This window comes from Lycorma delicatula, chromosome 4, assembly GCF_047948215.1.
Source record: "Lycorma delicatula isolate Av1 chromosome 4, ASM4794821v1, whole genome shotgun sequence".
Classification (NCBI taxonomy): domain Eukaryota; kingdom Metazoa; phylum Arthropoda; class Insecta; order Hemiptera; family Fulgoridae; genus Lycorma; species Lycorma delicatula.
The window spans coordinates 1318007-1345831 of record NC_134458.1 but is presented as its reverse complement, the minus strand read 5'-3'; the positions used below and the strand labels follow the sequence as shown (position 1 = coordinate 1345831).

The 27825-nt window shown below is 30.2% G+C and overlaps 1 protein-coding gene across 1 annotated transcript; it reads left to right on the top strand.

Moving 5' to 3' along the window:
• The first annotated feature begins 36 nt into the window (after positions 1 to 36).
• LOC142323401 (uncharacterized) lies at positions 37 to 26986 on the top strand. The gene is made up of 7 exons (XM_075362971.1): positions 37 to 95; positions 6041 to 6184; positions 7391 to 7509; positions 10190 to 10379; positions 13099 to 13226; positions 15331 to 15489; positions 26601 to 26986. Exons 1-7 carry the CDS (start codon positions 37 to 39, stop codon positions 26609 to 26611), a joined length of 810 nt encoding a protein of 269 aa, XP_075219086.1. The 3' UTR covers positions 26612 to 26986.
• Positions 26987 to 27825: the final 839 nt, after the last annotated feature.

Here is a 27825-nt window from a genome sequence, read left to right as displayed (position 1 = left end):
TATAATCATAAGAACATTTAATGTAGTTATATTTTAATGTTTTCAGAAGATCTGAAGGGTATGATTCCTACTGTACTTGATTGTCCTCGATTCAAGTATATCTTCAAGTTTTTCGTTGAACCATATACTTAGCAAATGATTCATTGTAAATGAAAGGCTGGTACAAAGCTGCCTTTGTATATACACATACAGCAAGCAACCTTATTAAAAAAAAGAACACCCCTTCTTTTTTTCTTTCCCTCCCGACTAATGTGTTTGAAGGAAAGATTCTGTATAATTTTCTAAAAAAGTATGATTTAAATTGTAAATGATAATGTAATTTTAAAAAAGGTTTGAGTATGATCTCAACCATATCCTTGCTTAAAAATATTTTAGACGGCATAGAAAATCTAATTCTATAGGATTGCAAAGACATCAAAGTTCTTTGAGTCGATGAACCGCAAACCGTTATCAAACAACTGTTTGAAGTTAAAAGGCAAAATTATGACCGGTTCAGATAATATCTGTTAACAGTGTCTAACAAATGTTGAAGTTAATTATAAAAATAATAAATATCTGATAATTAACTATTTCTTTTAGCCACTGCTGTTAAATTTGTTGCTGAGGAGTAGTCTGGTTGTTTTATGTATCTTTAAGAATGAAAAGTTCTACTGAATTTGTTATGCAGTACTTCATGTCATTTACTCTACCACTTCTAAAGGGATTATCGCCCCCGCATCAGGAATCATATTTCTCCTATTTGAGCTTTCAAAAATCAGGAAGCATAAATTTTTATCCTTAATTAGTAAGGTCTTAATAAGATTTATTATGCGATCATTTAAATTAATGTGACTCGGAACCGGCATGAAAGCTCACTGTGTATATGCACCTGTGTGTTTATATTTGCTTGTGTACACAGCTTTGTTGTTAAAAGATTTCTGTTATGATGATTCAGTGTATATTAATACTGTTTTGAAAAGTTTCTCGGCTTTATTTTAGATCGGAAAAAGTGTAATCTTTTACCTTCCAAAGGATCCCTCTACTACTACTGGCAGCACAAGTGATAATGATGAATTCATGTTGAATTTACCAGGTAATACGATTAAAAATTACTTCATAATTTTCTTCATAATGATCCATCTGTCATCAGATTTACTAATTTGTTGTATTAATATGTAATCTACCAATTTTGTTATTTCTTTATAAAACCACCAAAAATCTCTGTCCTCTTCCAGACGTCTTCATTTCAGATTTTATCAACCTAGGAAATTATCAGCATTTTCTTGTAAAACCACATTTCAAAGGTTGTTTTTCATTTTTACTTTTTCCTTTTACCTATATTTCACTACTATAAAATTACTAAACTCTACACTAATATTTTCAGTAATTTCTTTTTAATTAGATATGTATATGATATTGGAGAGATTATTTCTGCACAAAAGATGTTCTTGCTGTGCCAATCTACTTTTGATGAATGTATTACTTTATTACCTACGTAAAAAAAAAAAAGTTGAAATTTTTGGTATGTTGTTTTCACCAGTTTTAATACTTAATCCTTGTTATCCTCATTTCTGGTACATTTCATCATGTTTTTTTTTTTTTTTACTTTAATTTATTTCAAGATTGGATTTCTTTCTCAATAATAAATACATACCATTCAGTATTTCCTCTAATTCTTATTTTGTTTTTGTGCCAAAAGTACAATTTCATCATCAAATCTATACATTTCTTTTTTTTGTGGTTCTTATATTGCACAATTATTCCTATGCACAAGTTGAAAAACAACAGGATCAAACTGTATCCTTATCTCATTACTTTCTGAATCTATTACATATAAATCTATTTCTTATTTTTATACAATGAAACGAATGTGAATGGGTAGCTAGCATAATATGTACTGTAGAATAAGTATTCCATTTAAAGAAAGTAACTGTGTACAAATTGAAGGCCTTTATGTTTTGACAACAAAAACCCTCTGAAGTACTAGAAATAGGAAATGGAGAAAATACAATGAACATCGGTTAGTAGAACCACTGGTTATTTGGAGCAGTTCTTTAAAAACCGATGTTATAATTCATGTAAAATTATTATCCAGTATTCTTCAATCTGGATAATTTTCCTGGTATTCACAGCAAGTATTTTTATATACTTAAACTAAATTAACAACATGTCCATCAACTCTCCAACTGAAAACAAATTTGTGATATCACCCACTGTGAATGATTGATTGAACAGTAACAGCAGAAACACTGTTCAAATGAATATTCAGATACTGGACACTAAACTTAATTAACTGTTATTGCCAATGTATGAAAAAATAAAAATTTTTTATATTCTTTAGGATTTCTTTCAAATTTATTTTTATAATTTTTAGCCTTTGTATGTAAATTGTAGATTAAAAAATCTTAAGAATTGTATATCGCATCAAAAAGTTATAAAAATTAGGTTTGTCTGTTTAAAAAAAAAGAGATTTGCAACTGTATTGGAAAAATAGTAGAGATATGAAATATGTCAGTAGGGTTTTTTCATACACTTAAAAATTGTAGAAAAGTTCCTCATTAAAGTTACTGGTAATATTTCCTTGTTTACAAGATCCCAATGGTGGCACTCATAAAACAATGCAACTGCACTGGAGTTACTTCAGATAAAATTATAAGTATTAGTATAGTTATTTCAAATAATTACAAATAAATTAATAAATAATAGCTCCAAAACTATCTTTTTTTGTTAATATTGTAACCAGATTATTGGTTTAGAAGCTTGAAACATATTGATTTAATTTTTTTTTAATATTTTTTCCTCTGTATGAAGAAATTGACAAAGCAGTTAAACACATAAAAGGAGATAAAAATTTAATAATAGTTGGAGATTGGAATACAAGCATTGGGAAAGGCAAGGAAGGAAATATAGAGGGTGAATACGGCCTGGGCAAAAGGAATGAAAGAGGGGACCGACTTATAGAGTTTTGCACGAAGTATAATTTAGTAATTGCCAACAAAATCATAATAGAAGAATATACACATAGAAAAAGCCTGGTGGACAAGATATCAGAAAGATTATATCATTGTTAAACAAAGATTTAGAAATCAGTTTGTCGACTGCAAAGCATATCCAGGAGCAGACATTGATAGCGACCATAATTTATTGATAATGAAATGTAGATTGGGGTTTAAAAACTTGAAGAAAAGGTCTCAGTTGATTTGGTGGAATTTAGAGAAGCATGAGGAAAAGGAGGTAAAGAAGATTTTTGAGGAGGACATCACAAGAGATATGAGTAAAAAAGATAAGGTAGAAAATATATAAGAAGAATGGAAGAATGTTAAAAAGGAAATTCTTAAATCGGCAGACGTCAACTTAGGCAGAACATAGTGAACTGGTGGAAAACCTTGGATATCAGAGGATATATTGCAGCTGATGGATGAACAACCCACCAAATTGGTCTAGTGGTGAACGCGTCTTCCCAAATCAGCTGATTTTGAGAGTTCCAGCATTCAAGTCCTAGTAAAGACAGTTAATTTTATACTGATTTGAATACTAGATCATGGATACCATTGTTCTTTGGTGGTTGGGTTTCAATTAACCACATATCTCAGGAATGGTAGAACTGAGCCTTTACAACATTACACTCATACACATCATCCTCATTCGTCTTCTGAAGTAATACCTGAATGGTAGTTCCTGGAGGTTAAACAGGAAAAAGAAAAAAAAAGCTGATGGATGAACGTAGAAAGTATAAGAAAGCTAGTGATGAAGAAGGTAAAAGGAACTATCACAGTAAGAAATATTATAAACAGGAAGTGCAAGTTAGCTAAAGAAGGGTGGTTTAAAAAAAGTGTTAAGAAGTGGAAAGAGAAATGATCATGATAAAATAGACTGAGCATGTAGGAAAGTTAGGAGAATTTTGTGGTACATAAATTAAAATCTAATAATAATGTGTTACATAAAGATGGTAAACCGATTTATAATATGAAAGAAAAGGTCGATAGGTGGGTGGAATATATTGAAGAGTTGTTCAGAAGAAATCAATTAGAAACTGGTGTTATAAAGGAAAAAGAGGAAGTCAAAGAGGATGAAAAGGGAGATACAATACTGAGATCTGAATTTAATAGAGCATTAAAAGATTTGAATGGCAGAAAGGCTCCTGGAATAGATGGGATACCTGCAGAATTATTGCACAGTGCAGGTGAGAAAGTGGTAGATAGATTATACAAACTGGAGTGTAATATTTACAAAAAAAGGGGAAGTTCCATCAGACTTCAAAAAGGGTGTTATTGTCAGGATACCAAAGAAATCAGGAGCAGATAAATGTGAAGAACACAGAACAATTAGCTTAACTTCTCATGCATTAAAAATCTTAACTAGAATTGTGTACAGAAGAATTGAGAGGGGAGTGGAAGAAGTATTAGGAGAAGACCAATTTGGTTTCAGGAATAGTATAGGGACAAGGGAAGCAATTTTAGCACTCATATTAATAGTAGAAGGAAGAGTAAAGAAAAACAAACCATTATACTTGGCATTTATAAACTTAGAAAATGAATTTGATAATGTAGACTGGAGTAAAATGTTCAGCATTTAAAAAAAAATTAGGGTTAAAGTATAGAGATAGAAGAACAATTCCTAATATTTACAATGCAACAGTAATAAAAGAAGAACATAAGAAAGAAGCCATAATAAAAAAGGGTGTTTGACAAGGATATTCCCTATCTCCATTACTTTTTAATCTTTACATAGAATTAGCAGTTAATGATGTTAAAGAACAATTTAGATCCGGAGTAACAGTGCAAGGTGAAAAGATAAAGATGCTACGATTTTCTGTTGATATAGTAATTAGAAAGAGTAAAAAATATTTAGAAGAAGCAAAGAATGGCATGAATGAAGTCGTATGTAAAAATTACCGCATGAAAATAAACAGTAATGAAATTAGTAGAAAATAATGTAGATGTACCACTGAATATAAAAATGGAAGAGAAAAAGTTATAGTGGTGGAAGAATTTTCTTATTTGGGAAGACGAATTATTAAAGATGGACAAAGCAGGAGCAATATAAAATGTTAAATAGCATAGGTAAAACAAGCTTTCAGTCAGAGAAAAATAATTTGCTTATATCCAAAATTAATTTAAATCTCAAGAAAACATTTTTGAAAGTATATGTTTGGAGTATATATGGAAGAGAAACTTGGACGATCGGAGTACCTGAGAAGAAAATATTAGAAGCTTTTGAAATGTGGTGCCAAAGGAGAATGTTAAAAGTCAGATGGGTGGGACACCCAAAAGTCAGAAAGTGACAAATGAAGAAGTGTTGTGGCAAATTGATGAAAGAAGTATTTGGAAAAAATATAGTAAGGAAGAGACAGACTTATAGGCCATATATTAAGGCATTCTGAATAGTCACTTTGATAATGGAGGGGCATGTCGATGGGAAAAATTTTGCAGGCAGGCAACATTTGGAATATGTAAACAAATTGTTAGGAATGTAGGATATAGGGGGTATACTTAAATGAAATGACTGGCACTAGATAGGGAATCTTGGAGAGCTGCATCAAACCAGTCAAATGACTGAAGACAAAAAAATAAAAAACTATTCCTCACATTTTAGTATTAAATTAACTATTTGATAATTTATTTTCTTCAATTAGAAGTAAAAAATATAAAAATATTTATCTTAGTTGTACACAACAATCTTTCTTAGTAATTTGATTGTTATTATTCTATATAATATTATACCATTTTTGTATTTCCTTTTAATCTACCAAAAGTCTTATTATCTAAAAGAAAATTATATTATTTAACACAGTATTGTTTAACTTATCTGGTTTATGAGAACTGATTTAAATGTAGCATTAACTTCCAGAAAATTATCTATACGTCATCCCTTTTATTTCCCATGATTGTACATTTTGAGATGTTCCATTGTTATGGAATCATCAGGATGTAAAAAGATTCAATTTCTTATCTTGCACAGCAAAATCTTATTTTCCCTTTAGAATTCAAGATGTTTATTTATTATTGACTGACAGTTTATGATTTCATTAAAAACATTCATTTGTGTATATTTTCTTTAGGGCAGTAGGAGATGTAACCCGAAAAAGTCGATCAGATAGTTGTACAACCGGCAGTAGTAGCGGTGGTATTTCTAATATAAGTGGTGTTAGTTTAAATGATTCATCAAGCAAATCTGCTGGTAAACATCATAATTCAGTTATCAGGTCAGTTGCATTTATTTTTTTGTGACTTTTTCATTTGTAATACTTAATTTTTATAAAATTTTGAAAATATTCTTATTGAAAATTAAATTAAAAGCAGTTTCATTGTAAATATTAATTATCGGACAATAAACAGTTTGAATTTAAAAATATCTTAAATTGTTATTTTCAATATTATATATTATATTTGCAAAATGTTATATATAAAGAATGATATTCCCTTAATTTTAATTTTAACTATTTCAAAACATGCTAAAAAGTAGTCTTTCAGAATTGTAATTAGACTTTTCTAAAGTTTTTCTGAAACAACTGAAAAGCACGAAAAGTTTTTAGTTTTGTTTGTGTTACGCGTATTTAGATTCGGCAGCTTTTATTGTTAATATGTTTTACATCCATAATAATCAACAGGAGATATATTATGTAGTAGAAATATCATTTATATTTATTTTGATTCCTAAAATATTACTTCTGAATTTATAAGGTAACATTTTGTTTGCATCCATATCTGTATTTTATGTTTATGATTTGAAAATTAAAAGTATAAACTAATCAATAAAAATCACATTTATTATGATAATTCTTGAAATTTATTGTCATAATGATTTTGAAAATTACTCTCTCTACTCCTCCCTCCCCAAAAAACCCATAAAATTACACACACTGTTTACACTTATATTGTTAGAACAACCCTAAGTCATGATTTAATAACAAATTTTTTCTAATTTATTTTTTTATGATAACTATAGAAAAAGTCAATATGTATTAAAAAACAGAATGCTTTCAAATTTTATAAATTACCTTAAATTTATATTTATTTAAATAAATTTAAGTGTAAAAATAAGCTATCATTTAGTAAAAATAGATTGTGAGTTGTGAGGAATACATATTACTACAGCAGCAAAGTTTGCCAGTAGTGGCGAAAAGGTTAAATAGAATTGTTATTAATTCTGTAGAGAAAAATTTTTATTTTGTACTGAAATAAGCAAAAAAATGATCATATATTAAAAATTTGGTTACGTATTGATTTTTAGTGTTTAATTATTGAAATTAAGCAGGTTTTAATTTATTCACTTGTTTTATTGCTTGCTATAAATAGAGAGTAGACTTAGTTGGGTTATAATTTATTGTTTGTAGGTATTTATATATCTACATTTGTAATTGAAGAAAAAATTATACATTTATTTGTTTTATTTTGTATGTTTGTTTTAGTGATAGAGTTCAGACATTGAGCCCCATACCAAGTGCTGGCTCATTATCAACAGTGAAATCATCTGGCCATGGACAAGTTCGCAAATCTAGTTTTACTGCTAATGTATCAAAAAGAAAAAGTAAGTATTTCATTTGATTTATTTAACCTATAAATTAAGTTACTAAGAATTATATTACGTATTGTAGTAAGTTTAATTTTACGTTATCCTAACTTAATTATCACATCTTTTATTTAATTTTTTGATCTAAGTTAATATTGAGGATTATACACTTTTCCCCTGTCAACTGTTTAAATCCTAAATATGTTTTATGAATCTATCAGATATGATTATCGTTGTTTTCTGAAATTCAAAGATTGCACCAGCAAAAAACTAGTGTACAGGGTTGGTGGTTGCAACTTATAGATGCTGGCAAGTAAGCATGCTTATTTTTATCATTATATTTTCCTTTATAATGTGATTTTTTCTGGACATAACTACTTTTGGCCAAATAATCCATATGAAATTTGTGAACTGGTAGTTACTGATGATCAGATCACAACAAAACATAGGTCTCTAATACTGGTAACCACAACATCAAACAGTAAATTGAATATCAGTGCTTTCAATCGTAATTTTATTAAGAATTACAACTGTCATAGGATGTCAGTTCTGCAAGTATCATTACAAAGTATAGACTGAAGTCAATTTCTGGACTCCTCTATTAGAATTATCCTGCTCCTTCTAACATCATTAGGTGAAAAGAAAACTGAAATCGCCTTAGGAAATTCATCTGGTTGCACAGGTAATTTCAAAATGCATGCATGTTCATATTAATCCAAATAAATTGATTTTTAATGATCACATATAAATATGATCTTGTAAGATATCAGTTTGTCATGTAGAGATGATATTAATTGTTAATAACAACAAATTAGATGTGATATATAACTCATACAAGTACCGTAACTCACATCAACATGGCATCGGTCATATAACCTCTCTACCAAACTAACAGTCTGTTAGTCTGAATTTTACATAACAATCCCTATCCTCTCTACCACATATCAGTAACCATTCACTACTTAAAATATTAACCTGTTAATAAAAAATTTGCCCAAATAGCCCTAAGCTGCCCTACTAAATGTTTCTACTATTAAAATTTATTTTAGTTATGAGTTAGTGCATCTGAAGTTTTATAGATTTTACTTTTAGTTTATTTTGTATTATTGTTTTGTTATAAAGTTTGTTTCTGCAAAGTAATGAAACAGTATATTTACATATGGCAGTTTTAATTAAAAGCTATTCATGTGGCTGCAGAAAAAATGATTAGGGAAGCAATGCTTCATATATTAAGCAGAAAAGTTAACAAAAGCTGAAACTTCTATATATCATAAATCATTTAAGGTATCTAAACATAGAAGGTAATCATATTAAAACATTAATGAATTTGTTATATTTTTGAATAAAGGTGACTTTCGTATATTTTTATATCAAATGATTTAGATTTTAGCATGAGTATTGATGTACAATACCATATTATACATGAATATGAATATTATTGTAACTATCCTTTATATCACTCTCTACTGATTTATGTAGATAAAATGATAACTTTTGCAGATTTATAGTTTATTTTAAAAGAAAAAATGATACCATTAGCTGGAAATTCTGATTAAAAGTCAATCTGCATTAAAAGTGTTTATAAGACTCTTTTTATCATTTATCATTTAACTTTTCTTAAAATTATAAAAAAAAGTCAGGCTGAAGATATTACTTAATGGTGACAATAATACAAGTAAAAAATTTTTTAGCATATAATTTAAAAAAAAAAACACAAGAAACTCGCATGATACCATAAGAAGACATTATCACTATGGCTAATCAAGATCAAAATTTTCAACAGAAAAATCATGAAAGGAGATATTTTTTGTACAATCCACACTCTAAAATACTTTTTGTCAGAATAGAAATTAATATCATCTAGAGATTCATAGTAATTTCTTTTAAAAAGGTGTAAAGGAAAAGTTATATTGCAATTTTTTTTTATTTACATTGATATTTTTCACTGTAGATTTAATTATGATGGGCTGACAGTGAACAAGAAAATATATGTCTTTATCACTCATCATTTACAGTATAAAGTGAGAAGGAAGGAGTCCTGAAAACTGGGAAACAAATAATTGGGATTCTTTTGCTTGATGCATTGGCTCATTGATCAAAGAGTACCTGGCATGACACAGTGTAACAATTCTAGAGCATCCACCATTCTCTTTTGAGTTGGCACCAGTTGACTTTTACTCATTTCTTCAGTTGAAAAACTCTCTGAAGGGGAAAGTTATTAGAATGCCAGTGACTTGATGGCCAAATGCAATGAAGATGAGAATGCTGTCTCAAAATGGGTTCCAGGCATGTTTTCAAAAACTTTATAGATGTTGATCAAAGTGTGTAGCTGCCAAAGAAATAACTCTTTTGAAGGAAGTTTACTCTAAAATATTTTTATGTAAGCAGTTTTTGAAAAATAAACAAATTTTGGAAACTTTTTAAACCTACCGTATATATTTTCAATAAAAGTAAATGTAGTTTGATTTTGTTAATGAAAATTAAGGATTAAAATGTTTAAAAATTGTAAGAATTCGTATTGAATAGTTCACTTTTTTTTTATTACTCTTATCAATTATTTTTTATGTTTGTAAATTTATTGTGGTCCTAAAGGAAATATTAAATTAAAACCAGTGGCATGCTAACTGTTTATGGTTTTAAAAATTATTTTCCCTATTTAATATGTAAATATTTGAATTTATAGAAGTATTTTTGTCAGGTAATTCTCGGCTAAGTCACCAGGATGCATTGGGTTACGCTACTCTGAGAATACTTCATAGAGGTCGTAGACCATTACCTGCTACAGTACCAGCATTATCTCCCCTTTCTCCTATTGAATTAATTGCTTTTCAGGATCTTCGACAAATGTCTCCTTTAGTACGCCCTAGACATTCTGTTAATAAGCCACTGTGAGTATTTTTTAAAATAATTCATTCTTTGTGTGTGTGTGTGTGTGTGTGTGTGTGTGTGTGTGTGTGTGTGTGTGTGTGTGTGTGTGTGTGTGTGTGTGTGTGTGTGTGTGTGTGTGTGTGTGTGTGTATGTATGTGTGCATGTTAGGAAATAGCAAAAACAATTGTTGGTATTTGTAAAAAGTTATCGTCTTTGATATTTGTATATATAAACATTTTGTAGTTAAGAGTCCAAATCTTGATTTAGACTCAAATATTCACAAAATTTTATTTTAATTTAGATATACAATGTGATATAACCTTTTTTTTATTACAGCAAATATATCGTGTCCAGGTGATAACACGAAAGCATTTTTTGCCCACAAAAAAACTACCAAAAAAAATTCTGAAGCCTCAATTCACATAACCTAAACCGAATGGACAAATTATTATATATATATTAATTGAAGAGTAGTCTGCACTATTATCATTTAAAATGGTTCTGCAAGGTAAAAAACTTATGATATTTTTCTTCCAGATGAAATAAGCACATCTATCTATTACATTTGAACTGCTTATTTATTTTTATTTTTTAATTAGTAAAACGAAAGTTTATGGTAGAAATAGAAGAGGAATAATGTGGAATTGTGAATTTATAACGACAGTAATTTAATGAATCCCAAACGGCTTCTTATTGTTTGCCTTTTCTATTATTTTGTTATATAAATATTTGGTTGCATGATAACCCCTAAAGAACCAAACAATACGTTAACAGAGACAATTTGGAATAAAAAAGGTAAGTAGTACTAACAATGAAACTATAGTGATCTTAGCAGAAACATTAATATGAATTATTATCTTAACAACTATATTAGTTTTTAATGGATACAAGAACTACATATAAACTACAAACAAATACTCCTAAAAGATTTATACTAATCTAATGTAATTAAAAATGCATTTGTGTGTATAATGTTTAATTCTATAATTTAGACTTGTGAATTTTAATTAGTTAATTACCTGTTTAATGGTATATTTAGGGCATTACAGTTTTCTAAATTAATAAGTTATGTTTAAGAGAAAAAAAATTCTCTACCTGTATTTATGAATTTACACTCTAATCTACAGTCTTATAAGTTTTTTTTAAATCCAGCTGAACGTATACCAAAGCAATACGAAAACATTACTGAAAAAGCAATTTGTAGAGGATTCTTATAGTAATTGTTAATTAATCTAATTATTAATTTAAAAATCAATTTTAACTTGTATAAAAGATAAATATTTATGAAATTATTTAATATAAGAATATGATTCTAATAGGTATAAAACAGATGTGTGATAATATGTAATGTAATAATTATTGTAAAAAAGACAAGTTCTCATTCTGAATAAGTGTACTGAATTCATTAAGACTATAGAATCGATTATGAACATGAAGATAGAATTGAATATGTGCTCAGCCACAAAACAGTAATATTGTATTATTATATGAATCCAAATTATGTAACATTAAATACAGAAATGTTTTATACACAATTAAGGTGTCTGTGCCAAAATAAAGATCACTTTTATTTTTTTAACATAACCTCTTTTCAAGTTTATACACAGTTTATTGATACTAAAGTTTTTCAATTCCACCATTTTAATATGGCTTATGTAAGTTTTCTAAATATGCTAATGATTTGGCAATAACTTCATTTCTTGTAGCTCTCTTATCAGGTAGTAAATTCTTTATTTTTGGGAACAGATAATAGTTCAAAGGGGCTAGGTCTGACAGATAGGAAAAATCACAAGAATTTTGTTACAAAATCAATTTTGCTATTGCAATCACGGAAGAGTGAACTGGAGCATTACCTTGGTAAAAAATAATTTTCCTTTTTGTCAAATTTTATCATTTTTTTTCTTTATTTTCTTATTTAGATAGTTCAGCCAAAGGATGGATAATATTGTCCGGTCATCATTTTACTCTCTACCAGACAATTTCTCTCTTTTCCTGTTTACCTGTTTCTTTCTCTCTTTCTGTGTTTTTCTCTTGTTCAATTAAGATCACGTCATGAGCAATCGTTAAGGTAATGGATATCACGTTTCCTGCTGGTGGAACAGCTTCCATCTTCTTTGGAGTAAGTTCCTTGACTGTAACAACTCATTGTATTGGCTGTTCTTTGGTTTTAGGGTTCCATTTAAAATATGATGCATCTATTTATTTTAGATGCGTGTTTTTTTAGTTATCTCATGTATTTTCAAGTTTTTATCCTCCATCTCCATTCAATAATTTCTGCAGTTGCAACCTCAACAAGTTGTTGATATTTACCTTCATTTGTGCTCATATCAGCTTTCCAATAATAACCAAACCACTTGTAAAATGTTTCCTAATCGACTAATCATTGAGCTGACTTGCCATAATTATTATTATTATATTATCCAGATTGGCTTATTTTCTGTGATGTTTTGCCTTTCAAAAAGTAATGTTTGGTCACTGCACAAAACTCTTTTTTACCCATTTTTCCCTAATCTCTGTATTTGATTAGCTTAAACAGCTACTAACAACAGAATATAATGAACGTATCCTATGGAAACTTGATGTGCCCCTAATAGAGATGGGGGAAACTAATGACCTCAACAATATATTAAGAGGGTGCTCTTAATATATTGTTGAGGTCAGGCAATGTTAAGATCTCTTTACTTGTCAAACATCCCTTGCATATGTATTCTTTTTTTATGCATTTATTTTTTCTTCAGGATGTCTGAGTTTGAAGCTCATAGTGTAAAGCTAAGTCATCTATTAAGTGAAGTTGGAGTATCTCCTACTCTTCCATATCAAAGCAGCCATAGCCATATCACTTGTCCATCAGGTCTACCGACTCCAGGTAAATAATTATGTATAAATAGCTTTTTCTCTGTTTTATTAATGAAATGTATAGCAATCATTCTGTTGCGGCATACACATTCAGCCGTGTTAAAATCAAAAGGTACTCTACCAACTTTTCCAGGGATCTTTTACTAAATAGAAAACATTGCGTGGAATGAATGCTTACTGCATTTTACTTGACTATTATTGTTAAAGTAATGGTTATATCTACATTAAGTATGAGGTGTGAACAGAGTGTATTCTTTTAGGGTATGAATGTATAAGATTTCAAAAGCTCATATCACTTCGTCTGGAAAAATAGCTGTAAGATATTCCATAGCAGAGTTATGGCAGTACTAGTTGTTGATGCATTTTGTAATCATCAGAGGCAATACAGGATTCCTGAAAGAAAGCCGAAAGTGCTCAGCTGCAAAGGACATAACCTGGCCATTTGCAATTTCTGAAGCAGCCGATATCACGTTTCCACTGTAGTTTCTGTGTTACATTTTCCTTACAAAGTTGGACTTCATTGTTGAGAAAACAAATGTCTTTTATTTCTTAGATTGTTAGTACTGTTGACATCTTTTACATTTGGAATTTAGTTTTCTTGATAAATGATGTTCCTGAAAAATTTACCTTTTCTTGACTTGCTCTCTCTGGTAATTTACATCATTCATTTTACCAGGAAGCAAATGAATATTCTGATTAATTCAAATTCTTAGAAATTTTATAACATTGATATCCAAATTTGAAATTGTGCCCTGGTTCTGTTGATTTGGTATTTGATTTCTAAACTCTACTCAAACATTTTGTCATTGGCTTAAAATGCATGAAATTCTTTGGTCTTAGTTTCAGTGATAATCACAAAAACCATTTGTAATTCACTGATTACATACATAGACTTATATTTAACAAGGAAGGGCATTCTATGAGAGATATTCAGATATAAACCAGAATTTGTTTACATAGTTTCCTTCGGCAGAAATTAATTTTCTCCATCAGAAAATACCCAGCTTCCTGATCCCCTCATCAAGAAAATAGGAAGGCTGCCCCAACAACCAATTGTGCATGTAATCTTCGACTGCAACATCATCTTCAAATCTTTCCCCTCCTGAAGCTTCTTTCAGCAAACCAAATACGTGGAACTCAACAAATTTCAGAAGATTTGACACCTTCATTGATGAGAAATCTGAGTATAATTCATTGCTCAACAGATGATGATACTTCCTGCTCAAACATTCTGCTACTGATGTGGGAACATGACCTTTGAATGTGGCTGGCTGGTTGTTCCCCGCCACACATATTCATCTCTACCAGCAGCACCCCACTACAATACTGCTTTCAGTCCGCATGGCAAAATTCCAGTTTATACTTGAATGACCTTCATTACCCAGAAACGAACTCTAAAAAAGTTATTTAAAATATTTTTGACAAAAGTCATGTAACTTTTCATATGTTTAAGTTATTATCTACCAAAATATTTTGCTAAAGGAATAGAACATTAATTTGAAATGAAAAAAAATAAATATATTAACTGGAGTAAGTCAGAGGACAATAAATAGTACTTGCTTGTTATTGTACTGCCACTTTTTTTCACTTCTTTTGATGCAACTTCTTCAGATTTCATGAGAAAATGATTAGTAACATTTATTTACAGTAGAAAGAGTACATTTTTTAATGAAAAATAAAAATTACAAACACTTCAGATTATGTTGACTCCCGTGTACTGATAAATTGTATGTATATCAACATAACCTATGCTCACCAACCTCATCTAATTAATGTTAAATATCATTTAATCTGCATATTTAGCAAGGTGTGCAAGCGTAGGTTATGTCTGGTTAGGTTTTTATGATATATACAAACAACTTATGTTTCCTGTAAAATTTAAGGAAGGACCTGCAGCATAAAAATTTCTGTTATTTTGACATATGAAACTGCCATTTTTGTAATGTGAAATTCTGGTTTCAATTATGAAATAAGAATCTATTTTTGTATTAATTTAGCCAAGAGAGTTATATTTTATTCTTTTTTTTTTTCATAAATAAAGAATCTTTATTAAAACTTCTCTTGAAATATATTAAAATATTCAATCTTTTAATTTTATTTTTGTTAACCTCCAGATGATGATACTGCATGGAGCGGTCCTTGTTATATGGGAATTTGTTTACCTCAGAGGTTGGCAGAATTGTTTCCAGATGATGATGAAGAACCACGTTTACCTAGAACAGCTGCAAAAGAAACATACAATAGACAAATGACAGATTCTAATATCGATCCTGGTATTAATTTTTTTCTTTTATTCATTTTTTCCTGCATGTATGCATTCAGTAATATTTAAAAAAGATATTACTGGTTTCTTCCCCATTATAGTTCACTGATGTACTGCTTGTTTTGGTAAATGTGGTCTGTTTACACTGCAATTCTATGCGCAATATGGTGCAGATTGCTATATATCAGTTAATTCTCTGTTATTTATAATACTTTAAATGTTAAAATATTTTTGCAATTATTTACATTTTATCTACTTTATTATATTTTAAACAAGTTTTAAATCTGTTAAAAATGAAAAAAAAACATGATAGCCAAAAAAAATAGGGTGTCTGATCATTAGGACAGTACTATGATCAGTGCAGATCATTACACAACAGTGTAATATAGAAGTGCGAAACCCCTAAATTTTGGACCATTGCTGTTAGATCCATGAAGGCTTTATGCCGATATGACTTTGTTAAAATATTTAACTTGGTTAAATGCCACCTGGTATAAACTTCCTGTTGCCTGTATCTTGGAAGTGACATTGTTCATTTCATTGAATATATTGATCTTGCTGTGTTATTTGTATGTAGTGTAATTTTTTTTAAATTTATTTTATATATATATATTTATATGACACTCCCAGAAACAAGAATTCCAATGCAGGGTCATATATCTAAACCGATTGAGCCGTTGAACTGCTTTGGTAAAACCAACATACATACAAACACCCTCAAATACATTACACTCATATTTGGGCAGTCGTGTAATAAATATTAGTCAAGTATCGTAAGTGAATACATGGTGTGTTCAAAAAGTTCAACTCTTGAACTTGAAAAAAAATACTTTTAGCTTTTGGTTTCCAATCTAATCTCCTTTGAAATTCCCTTGTGACCCAATTTTTGTTAACCCAGCAGTTCCACCGCTGCTGGAAATAGTTTTGTAGTCTTCTTCTGGAATGGCTTCCAGCTATGCTGTCTGTTTCATTATAATATCATCCTGGCTGTCAAATAGTGAGTGCTTTCAATGGCATCTTTAACTTCTTAATTATCAAAAAGATGATGATTTACCATTATCAACCTGTTCTTATTGTTAATAACATTTCGATTTTGCCATATTGATGGCCAACTGGTACATCGGACATTCCAAATGAAATTTGACAGTTTTTAAAATTGTTATAACAGCTTTAATTTGTATATCTGCTAATAGTTTCATCCCTCAAAAGCCTCTTAATTTTATAAATTGTTTCACTGTGAGTATCATCAATTTTTTGACAGTGTTTAATGTAGTAAGGTTCAATTTTTTCTATCATTACTGACAAAATAAAGATGTGATTCATTGTAATTATATATGCATTAGCTGCTAGATTAAAATTGATATACTCTATGAGGTTACAAAAAAAAAAAAAAAAACATGCATGTGCTCTATTAAGTTTGAAATTCTGCCCTGGTTCTGTTGATTTGGTATTTGATTTCTAAACTGTCTACTCAAACATTTTGTCATTGGCTTAAAATGCATGAAATTCTTTGGTCTTAGTTTCAGTTAGTTAGTTTCATTACAAAAACCATTTGTAATTCACTGATTACATAGACTTATATTTAACAAGGAAGGGCATTCTATGAGAGATATTCAAATATAAACCACAATTTGTTTACATAATTTCCTTCAGCAGACAACAACATGCAGCAGCATTTTAATAACCTAGACCGGTGTTTTTCAACCTGGGGGTCGTGAAATTAGACTACATGTAAATAATAAAATCATTTTGTGAGAAAAAAAATCATTATTATAAAATTTATACCTAGATTTATAAATCTTTAAATTTAAAAGTACACATGTAAAGAGACAGTTACATTTGTTTTTCATTTAAAAGTTTCTCCATAGATGTGTAAGAAACACACAAAAAAGCAAATTATTTTTAAGTAATGAGAGGATGGCAAAAGGGATTAATATTTTTAACGCCTCTGTGACTAAATTTTCATATTCACTTCAGAGAAAGCCAAAGATGTATCTAAAGATCTTCAGATATGAATTGTTATCGTAACATTTTATCCGGCACACATTTCAATGAGCCGATTGTGAATCTCAACCAGTAACTTAGCAGCAGCAACAATATTTTCACTAAATGGATTCAGTACCCGTCTCTTCATGAAAACATTTTTATCTTCCAGGAAATTATTTCCTGAAAGCTCGCACAAATGCATGTTCATGCTATCGAAACTGTGGTGGATAGTCTTTCTTATTCATCCAAACGTTCTCAATGTAATCAGAAGCGATTGGAAACATATCAGAATTTTTACTTTGAAGGTGAATAATCCGACATCAAGCTTCTTAATGAAAGCGTGAAGTTTGTCATTAATAAAATGTTTTTATCATCATATCCTTGTAAATTCACATTCAAGTTGTTTAAATGTGAAAATACTTCATCTAAGTACGTCGACTCGTTATTCTTTAAAAGCAATGAGAATGGCATTTGTGTATCTTGAAAAAATATCATCTAGCTTGCAATTCCAATAACCGGTTAATAATATTCCCTGCGATAACAATCTGATTTCTGTACGGAAGAGAACTTTTCTTTTCACCCGTTTCATCACATAGTTTAGCAAACAGCGTATTCTGCAATTGTTGATTTTTAGTCAAATTAACCATTTATATAGTTTTACAAAGAATTTCAGATTTTCCGGCATAATTTTTGCGGTAAGAGCATGTCTGTGAAGGAAGCAGTTTAACCATTTTGCCCTTGGTGTAAGATGATCTTTAATTTTTTCAGAAATCCACTGTTATCTCTTGTTATTGATTTTGCACCATCTCTACAAACCGCAATACATTTGGTTTAGTCTATGTTATGGTTTTTAGCAGATTCATAAATAACGACAAAAAAACATTGTACTGTTGCACGACCAGATATTGATTTGCAAAACAACATATTTTCTTTAAAATTTGAAATGTCTCTTGTCCCCTATATATGTTGTAATTTATATACAATATGTATAGGCATTTTAGGTCGTATGTGTAATATACTACCTACACTATATAGGTTGTTATAAATGAAATATATCTTGTCCCTATGTCGATGACATAGTGACAAGATTGATTAGTCCCTATCGCTTTCATATCTCACAAAACATATGAACCGGGAAAATTTTTGCCGCATTTGTAAATTCATCAAATAGGATACTAAAAAATTCACTTTGTGAATTATCTAATCGCAAACATCTGCAGCAATGTCATCAATTCATCTTGATTCTGTGTCATTAGAAAGCAGATTTTTTTTGCTTTTTGCACACCTATCTTCAAGCCTTACATCACCTTATAAGGGAAAAAACACACGCGCATGTAACATTCAGAAAAGTCAAAACAAGAAGAAACTGAAAAGAACTGTTATAGATCATATCATAACTATGTCAGCCAAAAATGAGGAAAATAAATTTATAAAAAAGTAAAAAAAAAAAAAAAATTTTTAAATATAGCATTTTCATAAACATAAAAATGGTATTTTGTTGAATGTTTTTATTAGAAAATTTCAAAAGGTATATACAGAGACTAGGTTGATTTTTTTTTGCTTGAATCACCCATCATTTCAAAATCCATCACCGCTCAGTAATCTAGCCTTTTTGATATTCCAGCACTGTTAGTTCCACGAAGCAAATATAATTACACTATTTTACATGAAAAATTTCAACAAGATTTTTTTTTTCTGTTTCCCAGAACGTTCGGTAAAAAATTATGGTACTCAAAAAAGGCACGAACAAAATTATGTAATAAACTATGTAGAAAAAAATTTACAAAGCTATAAAATTCACAATACAAATCTATAAAATACTACTTTCTCGATTATTTAAATTTTGATTTTTTGAAGATGTGAAAAAATATTATTTTCTTATCGTTTAACAATTTTAAAAATATTTATGGGTGAAAAACTTGTCTTGATATAAAGGTAATTTATTATGCGCTAAAAGATGTATATATAAACATGTCTACCGCTAAGTATGAGCTAAAGCATAATTTAATGAAGAAATATTGTATTCATTCCACACAGTCAACCAAATTTTCTCATTTAAAGAGATAAATCTAATATCTATATAATTAATTTTTTATATAAAAAATCTATCGCTTAAGTTACATGGCAAGACTTACGACAGCAAATAAACTGTATTATTTCGAATAATGTGTGTTTTATAAGGCCATCAAAAAAAAGTCGTCAAGTTTGAAAGTGAAACTGATATACTCTATTAGAGTAACTACATGTATAAAATAAAAATTGAATCGATGAAATCTGTCCATACATTAGGGTGAATCAGATTTAAATGGTAGTTTTACTATTCTACGCAGCAAACAGTTCTGGAGCTGGCTGGCAGGTGAATGTTTTTTGTATGTTAGAGGGGAACTAGCTTGGTTAGCTCCTCTGCTCTGTTCTGTCGTCAGTACAGCCATGAGTGAGCAAGCGATTCTGTCGTCTTTTGCACAACTTTTGTAACTAATGAAGGCATTAAACCAGCATTAAATTTTTAATTTGTTTAAAGGTACAGTTTGGGAACGCTACACTGCCCCAGAACCAAGCATTCTGGGAACCAAACAATTAAGCACCGGCAAAAGTATAGAAAACTAAAGTCGTGGGTTGACACCCAAGGACAAGTCTCACAACCGATGCATCCGTGCTGTTTGAGCTTATCAAACATGATCGCTAGTTCACTGTTGAAGAAATCGCATCAGAAGTGGGCACAGGTATGGGAGTGCTCAATCCACTATCACCGACCATTATCTTGGGTTTAGAAAAATTAGTGCTTGATGGGTTCAGAGGTTGTTGACCAAAAATCAAAAACAGGTCAGGGGTTGGAGATCTGTGAGACAGGTATATTTCTCCGGTGCTAAGTAGGGGATAAAAATTATTTCCACGTTAAAGTTAAGAAAAACTTCAAATTTACTCGATACGATAATGATCGCATGTGAAAAACATTTTCACGTGTTTAGCATATGACAAGTCCCATCTTATAATTACAGCAACGGTCATCCCTTACCGTAAGGGTTGATTGTATAAAAAATTGTATAGCAAAATTTTTTGGTAATGATCAGATGACTAACGACTACTTTAAACCGATTCTATACTGTGCCTATTATGGAGGTATGAATTTTTTTTTGTCTTCAAAACCCCATTTTTTCCACCCCCTGGGCTAATGGTTGGTGATATCAAAAACCTTTAGGCCCTTATCCAAAGAATAGTAGGAATTTGAAACGAATTCGATATAATTTAATAACAAAGTTATAGCGATGGTTTTTTTTACGAAAAAGAACCAACCCACATCTCCACCTTCTATGTTCTTATTTTTGGCCAACGAACTCAACTGAGATTTTCGGATAAGTTATTTTTAAGAAATAATTTAAAAGTGATTGGTGCAAAATTACGGCAGTTATCGAGTCCATGAGAAAGTGAAATATATATATATATAAATGTATATATGAACTTTTGAGCTGACGGTAGTTTTGGGGTTTGGGGGGATGTGAAACACGAAGCTATGTCAAAATTTTTTGCAAGTCGAATCATGGTACCCATTTACAATACGTAGCTTTCTTATGAAATCTACCTAAAACTTTACAGAAACATCATAAAAGAAAATCTGTTAAAACTTAACATTGTACTGAGAAATTATTGGGTATTTCTATGCTAACAATTTGTATAATAATACAGGCCTACATAATTTGTAACTTGGAATGTTTTTAACTTTTGATAATCGATTCCTACGTGTTTTTTTTTTCGCCGAATCCGAAAATAACCATTTTTTTCTATCGCTTCTGCAGTTTTCGCAAATTTCAAAATTTTTAAAAAGTTAAAATATGATACTCTAAAATAGACATAAAATATTCTTTTTGTATTATAAATTAATATATTCACTTTTTTGGCTTTATTCTTATAGCAAAAACAATCGAGTTATTCTTATAGCAAAAACAATCGAGTGGTGTGAAGAGATGGGCAGGGGGGAGGGTATTGGCTTGAAAATGAGACGGTGGGAGAGCTTGTTCAACAGGTTATGATAAGACTTAACAAGATGTAACATTTATTGGCAGCTATCGGCACCACTCATGCACCTAATACCAGTGTTGTTTCAACCATCAGCATGTGTAAATAGCTTTTTCCATCTTCTGCGATCAGATGTGTTTTGTCAGTAGATAATATATTTTCAGGCCATAAAGCAAACTTTCTGTTTTTCAAATGGCTTCAACAGGATGTAGATTCTTTTTGTTACATCTGTGGTGAGTTAATGGAGGGAAAGCAAAAAGGAAATATAAGAAGTTTCGTTCGACAAGTGTACCTCACATATTTCAGAATGAAAATAGAAGATCAAGATAAAACTTTGGCATCCCAATAAGTTTGCTACATATATGTTGAAGGACTTAGACGGTGGTCAAAGGAAACAAAACCTTCAGATTTGGAGTTTCAATTGTGTGACGATAGCCGTGAAATCACACCGATGATTGTTACTTTTGTTCGAGTGGTGTTCACGGTTTCAATTTGAAGAATAAACAAAGAATCGTCTATTTAAATGTGCCATACGCTTTACGTCTGGTTCCTAATGGTCCATTACTATCAGTGCCATTTCCACCAGAAATTTTACCTGAAATATGCAGTTCCACAAGAGATTTAAATGAAGATAACTGTGCACTAGAGCTTTATTCACAATCTGAACTAAACGATTTAGTTCTAGAATCACATCTGACAAAAAAAATTCAGAATTGCTTGGTTGAAGGCTTAAAGTAAAGAACCTGCTAGCATCTGGCACCTAATTTTTCTGGTTAAGGTACAGAGAAACAAATTTTCTTACATATTTTTCAGAAAGAGAAGTAGACTTCTGCACCGATATATGTGGACTTTTGACTCGATTTAACATTCCTTATGAAAGTACTGACTGGAGACTGTTAGTAGATTTTTCCAAAAGAAGCCTCAAAGTTGTCCTCCTTCACAATAGGAATACATACCGTCAATACCAGTTAGAAATTCTATCCATTAAAAGAGGGTTATGATAATTTTGAATTTGCCCTCGAGTATTAGAGTATACTCGATAAATTTATAATCTAAATTTATTTAGATTTATAAATTTAGATTTACATTTATAAATCTAAATTTATACAAATCAAAACCTAAACCGACAACGATTGTTAACGTCTATATGCCTACAAGCGCCCATGATGATGATGAGGTAGAGTGTGTATACGAAGAGATTGATGAAGCAATTAAACACGTAAAAGGAGATGAAAATTTAATAATAGTTGGAGATTGGAATGCAAGCATTGGAAGAGGCAAGGAAGGAAATATAGTGGGTGAATACGGGCTGGGCAAAAGGAATGAAAGAGGGGACCGACTTATAGAGTTTTGCACGAAGTATAATTTAGTAATTGCCAACACCCAATTTAAAAATCATAATAGAAGAATATACACTTGGAAAAAGCCAGGCGATACTGCAAGGTATAAGATAGATTACATCATGGTTAAGCAAAGATTTAGAAATCAACTCGTTGACTGCAAAACTTACCCTAGAGCAGAAATTGATAGCGACCATAATTTGGTGATAATGAAATGTAGATTGGGGTTTAAAAACCTGAAGAAAAGGTGTCAGATGAATCGGTGGAATTTAGAGAAGCTTGAGGAAGAGGAGGTAAAGAAGATTTTTAAGGAGGACATCGCAAGAGGTCTGAGAAGAAAAGATAAGGTAGAAAATGTAGAAGAAGAATGGGAGAATGTTAAAAAGGAAATTCTTAAATCAGCAGAAGCAAACTTAGGCGGAATAAACAGAGCTAGTAGAAAACCTTGGGTTTCAGACGATATATTGCAGCTGATGGATGAACGTAGAAAATATAAGAATGCTAGTGATGAAGAAAGTAAAATGAACAATGGTAAAATAGACGGAGCATACAGGAAAGTTAAATTTTGGGGTACATAAATTAAAATCTAGTAATGTATTAAATAAAGATGGTACACCAATATATAATACGAAAGGTAAAGTCGATAGATGGGTGGCATATATTGAAGAGTTATACAGAGGAAATTAATTAGAAAATGGTGTTATAGAGGAAGAAGAGGAAGTTGAGGAGGATGAAATAGGAGAAACAATACTGAGATCTGAATTTAAGAGAGCATTAAAAGATTTAAATGGCAGAAAGGCTCCTGGAATAGACGGAATACCTGTAGAATTACTGCGCAGTGCAGGTGAGGAAGCGATTGATAGATTATACAAACTGGTGTGTAATATTTATGAAAAAGGGGAATTTCCGTCAGACCTCAAAAAAAGTGTTATAGTTATGATACCAAAGAAAGCAGGGGCAGATAAATGTGAAGAATACAGAACAATTAGTTTAACTAGTCATGCATCAAAAATCTTAACTAGAATTTTATACAGAAGAATTGAGAGGAGAGTGGAAGAAGTGTTAGGAGAAGACCGATTTGGTTTCAGGAAAAGTATAGGGACAAGGGAAGCAATTTTAGGCCTCAGATTAATAGTAGAAGAAAGATTAAAGAAAAACAAACCGACATACTTGGCGTTTATACACCTAGAAAAGGCATTCGATAACGTAGACTGGAATAAAATGTTCAGCATTTAAAAAAAATTAGGGTTCAAATACAGAGATAGAAGAACAATTGCTAACATGTACGGGAACCAAACAGCAACAGTAACAATTGAAGAACATAAGAAAGAAGCCCTAATAAGAAAGGGAGTTCGACAAGGATGTTCCCTATCTCCGTTACTTTTTAATCTTTACATGGAACTAGCAGTTAATGATGTTAAAGAACAATTTAGATTCGGAGTAACAGTACAAGGTGAAAATATAAAGATGCTACGATTTGCTGATGATATAGTAATTCTAGCCGAGAGTAAAAAGGATTTAGAAGAAACAATGAACGGCATAGATGAAGTCGTACGCGAGAACTATCGCATGAAAATAAACAAGAACAAAACAAAAGTAATGAAATGTAGTAGAAATAACAAAGATGGACCGCTGAATGTAAAAATAGGAGGAGAAAAGATTATGGAGGTAGAAGAATTTTGTTATTTGGGAAGTAAAATTACTAAAGATGGACGAAGCAGGAGTGATATAAAATGCCGAATAGCACAAGCGAAACGAGCCTTCAGTAAGAAATATAATTTGTTTACATCAAAAATTAATTTAAATGTCAGGAAAAGATTTTTGAAAGTATATGTTTGGAGTGTCGCTTTATATGGAAGTGAAACTTGGACGATCGGAGTATCTAAGAAGAAAAGATTAGAAGCTTTTGAAATGCGGTGCTATAGGAGAATGTTAAAATCAGATGGGTGGATAAAGTGACAAATGAAGAGGTATTGCGGCAAATAGATGAAGAAAGAAGCATTTGGAAAAATATAGTTAAAAGAAGAGACAGACTTATTGGCCACATACTAAGGCATCCTGGAATAGTCGCTTTCATATTGGAAGGACAGGTAGAAGGGAAAAATTGTGTAGGCAGGCCACGTTTGGAGTATGTAAAACAAATTGTTGGGGATGTAGGATGTAGAGGGTATACTGAAATGAAACGACTAGCACTAGATAGGGAATCTTGGAGAGCTGCATCAAACCAGTCAAATGACTGGACAAAAAAAAAAAAAAATATATAAAAAGCATACAAATGCTGCATAATGAATATGTACAACTTTATCCCGGTTTCAAAATCGCCACAATAAACACTTAAATTACTTATATACGCTATTACTATCTCGTATCAGACATTTTATTATAAAATTATACATTATAAATCATGTTTTCCAGTTTGATTATATATACATGATATATGATAACATATATATATGTTGTATTTTTTAATAAAAAATTCAACTTGAACAACCCAAGTACAGAATTATAAAGTAAATGAAATGAAACTTACCTTATTTTTTATTCCAAAAGCACCTTTACAGGATCCTGCATCATCAGCTGTATATAATATATTTATATAAAATTATATCAAACATAATAAAAAATTAAAATATTGTAAATAGTTAATTTTAATATTAAAATTTCCATGTAGTGAAAATATCAAGAAATTTAATTTAAATAATACTAGGTAAAGTTTAGACATTTTTCAGATATTTAAACATAAATACAAAAGATTCCTACTTGATCAACTTTCAGACAGAATATGAAGATGACACTTATAAAAGCAGCAACAGATGGCAGCACATTTTTATATAAAAAAAAGGAATAATCATGATTTTTATAAATAGCGTGATTTAAATCCACTCAGTAATGTAAATTGGCTTTCCAGGTTACATAGCGTAAATTTATTCTATTTATTTTATTTTTACTGCATGAAGTACATTAAATTTGACAGAGTGTCTTTAACTATCCTGCACATATGAAAAGTTGTCTCACCACTAAATAAGATATCTAACTATAAATAAGAGTTGTAACTTGTATTCTTGCAAACTGAGTGCTTATGGTAATGTTGTGAACAGTAGAAAGAGATATTTGCAGTCCATAACTAGGTCGCCTAATAAAGTTAATGGGACGGGCAGTGAATGCGTCGCTTACTTGATCCATAGCCTCATCACAACTGTAACCTTTGATGATTTCTGTCTCTTAAAGTCATACCTTTGAGGACGTTAAACTTTGACGTAAAAGAATTGATATTCCATTCAGTTTGTACAAGCTGTTAAACATGTGTACATGATTGAAACTCCATTAACTAAAGCATGCACTGAATGGTTTTTGTGGGATCCATATCTTGATGGACTACAATCGCATTGGAGTCAGCCTGTCTGCACATCATATGCATATTCTACTGAATTTGAAAGTACACTGAACAATTCTTGGAGATTTATGCTATCATTTGAGTCTACTAAGAAATTAGGACTGATTTCCTAAATATAGGCCATTTATTTTGGATACCTTTAGCCCAGACAATCTGTAAAGTTTCAGCTATGTGTATAGATATGCAATAGGATAAGTAAAGTTTGTTATTACGTTAAACTTTACTTGTGAATCATTAAATAATATTCCAAACGATGTTTATTTTGAATATATGTTTAAAATATTCAGTTTTTTATCCACATTTTGCAAAATAGAATAATGTTATTTTAATGGAAATAATTTTACATTAATTCATAATTACTTTTTAACTGTTGTTTTAATTTTACAGGTTATTATTGATAAATTAACCATCACTGCAAGTACTAAGAATTGTAAGAGATGTGTAAATAATTCGGTATATGATGGAATTATAAAACAAAAATCCAGTGAATGTAATTGTGCAAATGGCGATGTAAGAACAGAAAATTTAGTCAAGGATATAAGTAGTGAAAATGAGTTACCTCAGCAGAAAGGAAAGAAATTGGTTTGTGAATATTGCAATGAAAGATTCAGATGTAAATGTTATTTAAAGAGGGACATTAACTTTCATGCTAAAGAGAAAGAAAATAATTCTTACTCTTGTCAAAAGTCTCTTATTCTTGAAAATAAGTTAAAAACACAACTTATTACGCACAAAGAAGAGAAAAATTATGTTTGTAACTTTTGTCAAAAGTCATTTAATTGCAAAAGCAATTTAAAAACACATCTTAATATTCATACAAAAGAGAAGAATTATATTTGTAACTTTTGTCAAAAGTCATTTAATCGCAAAGACAGTTTAAAAAAACATCTTAATATTCATACAAAAGATAAGAATTATATTTGTAACTTTTGTCAAAAGTCATTTAATCGCAAAAGATATTTAAAATTACATCTTAATATTCATACAAAAGAGAAGAATTATATTTGTAACTCTTGTCAAAAGTCATTTAATCGCAAAAGCAATTTAAAATTACATCTTAATATTCATAACTAATTAGAAAAATTTCTGTTTGTAACCTTTGTCGAAAATCTTTCAATGAGTTATAGTTCAAAAAGATATCTTAGTATCCATACTAGAGAATTGTTATGACCTTTAAAAATCTTATAGTAAGAAAATATATTATGGGAAAAAATGAATATAATTTTTTCAAGTGTGCATAATTTAAAACAACTATAACAAATTTTATCCACGTAAAGATAAGGAAAACCAATCAGTCTAGGTATTTTGAACAATACCTAGACCACAATGTTGAATTGTGGTCGTTGGTGTAAGAGATAATTATTGAAGAAATTATCTGAAGTCGAAACTTGAACAGTTTTATGGTAGGTAAACAAAAAATTAACGTTTGGCTTTTATAGCTACAAAGTACATTTTTAATAATTTTATTACCACTGTAGTAGCACTGCCACTATTAGGTATTGCATCAGAGGATTAAGTAAAATGGCAGTTTTGTAGCCATGGTATTTGTGAAAAAAACGATTCCTGACCGGGATTTGAATCCAAGACATCTAGATGAAAACTGAATCATTAC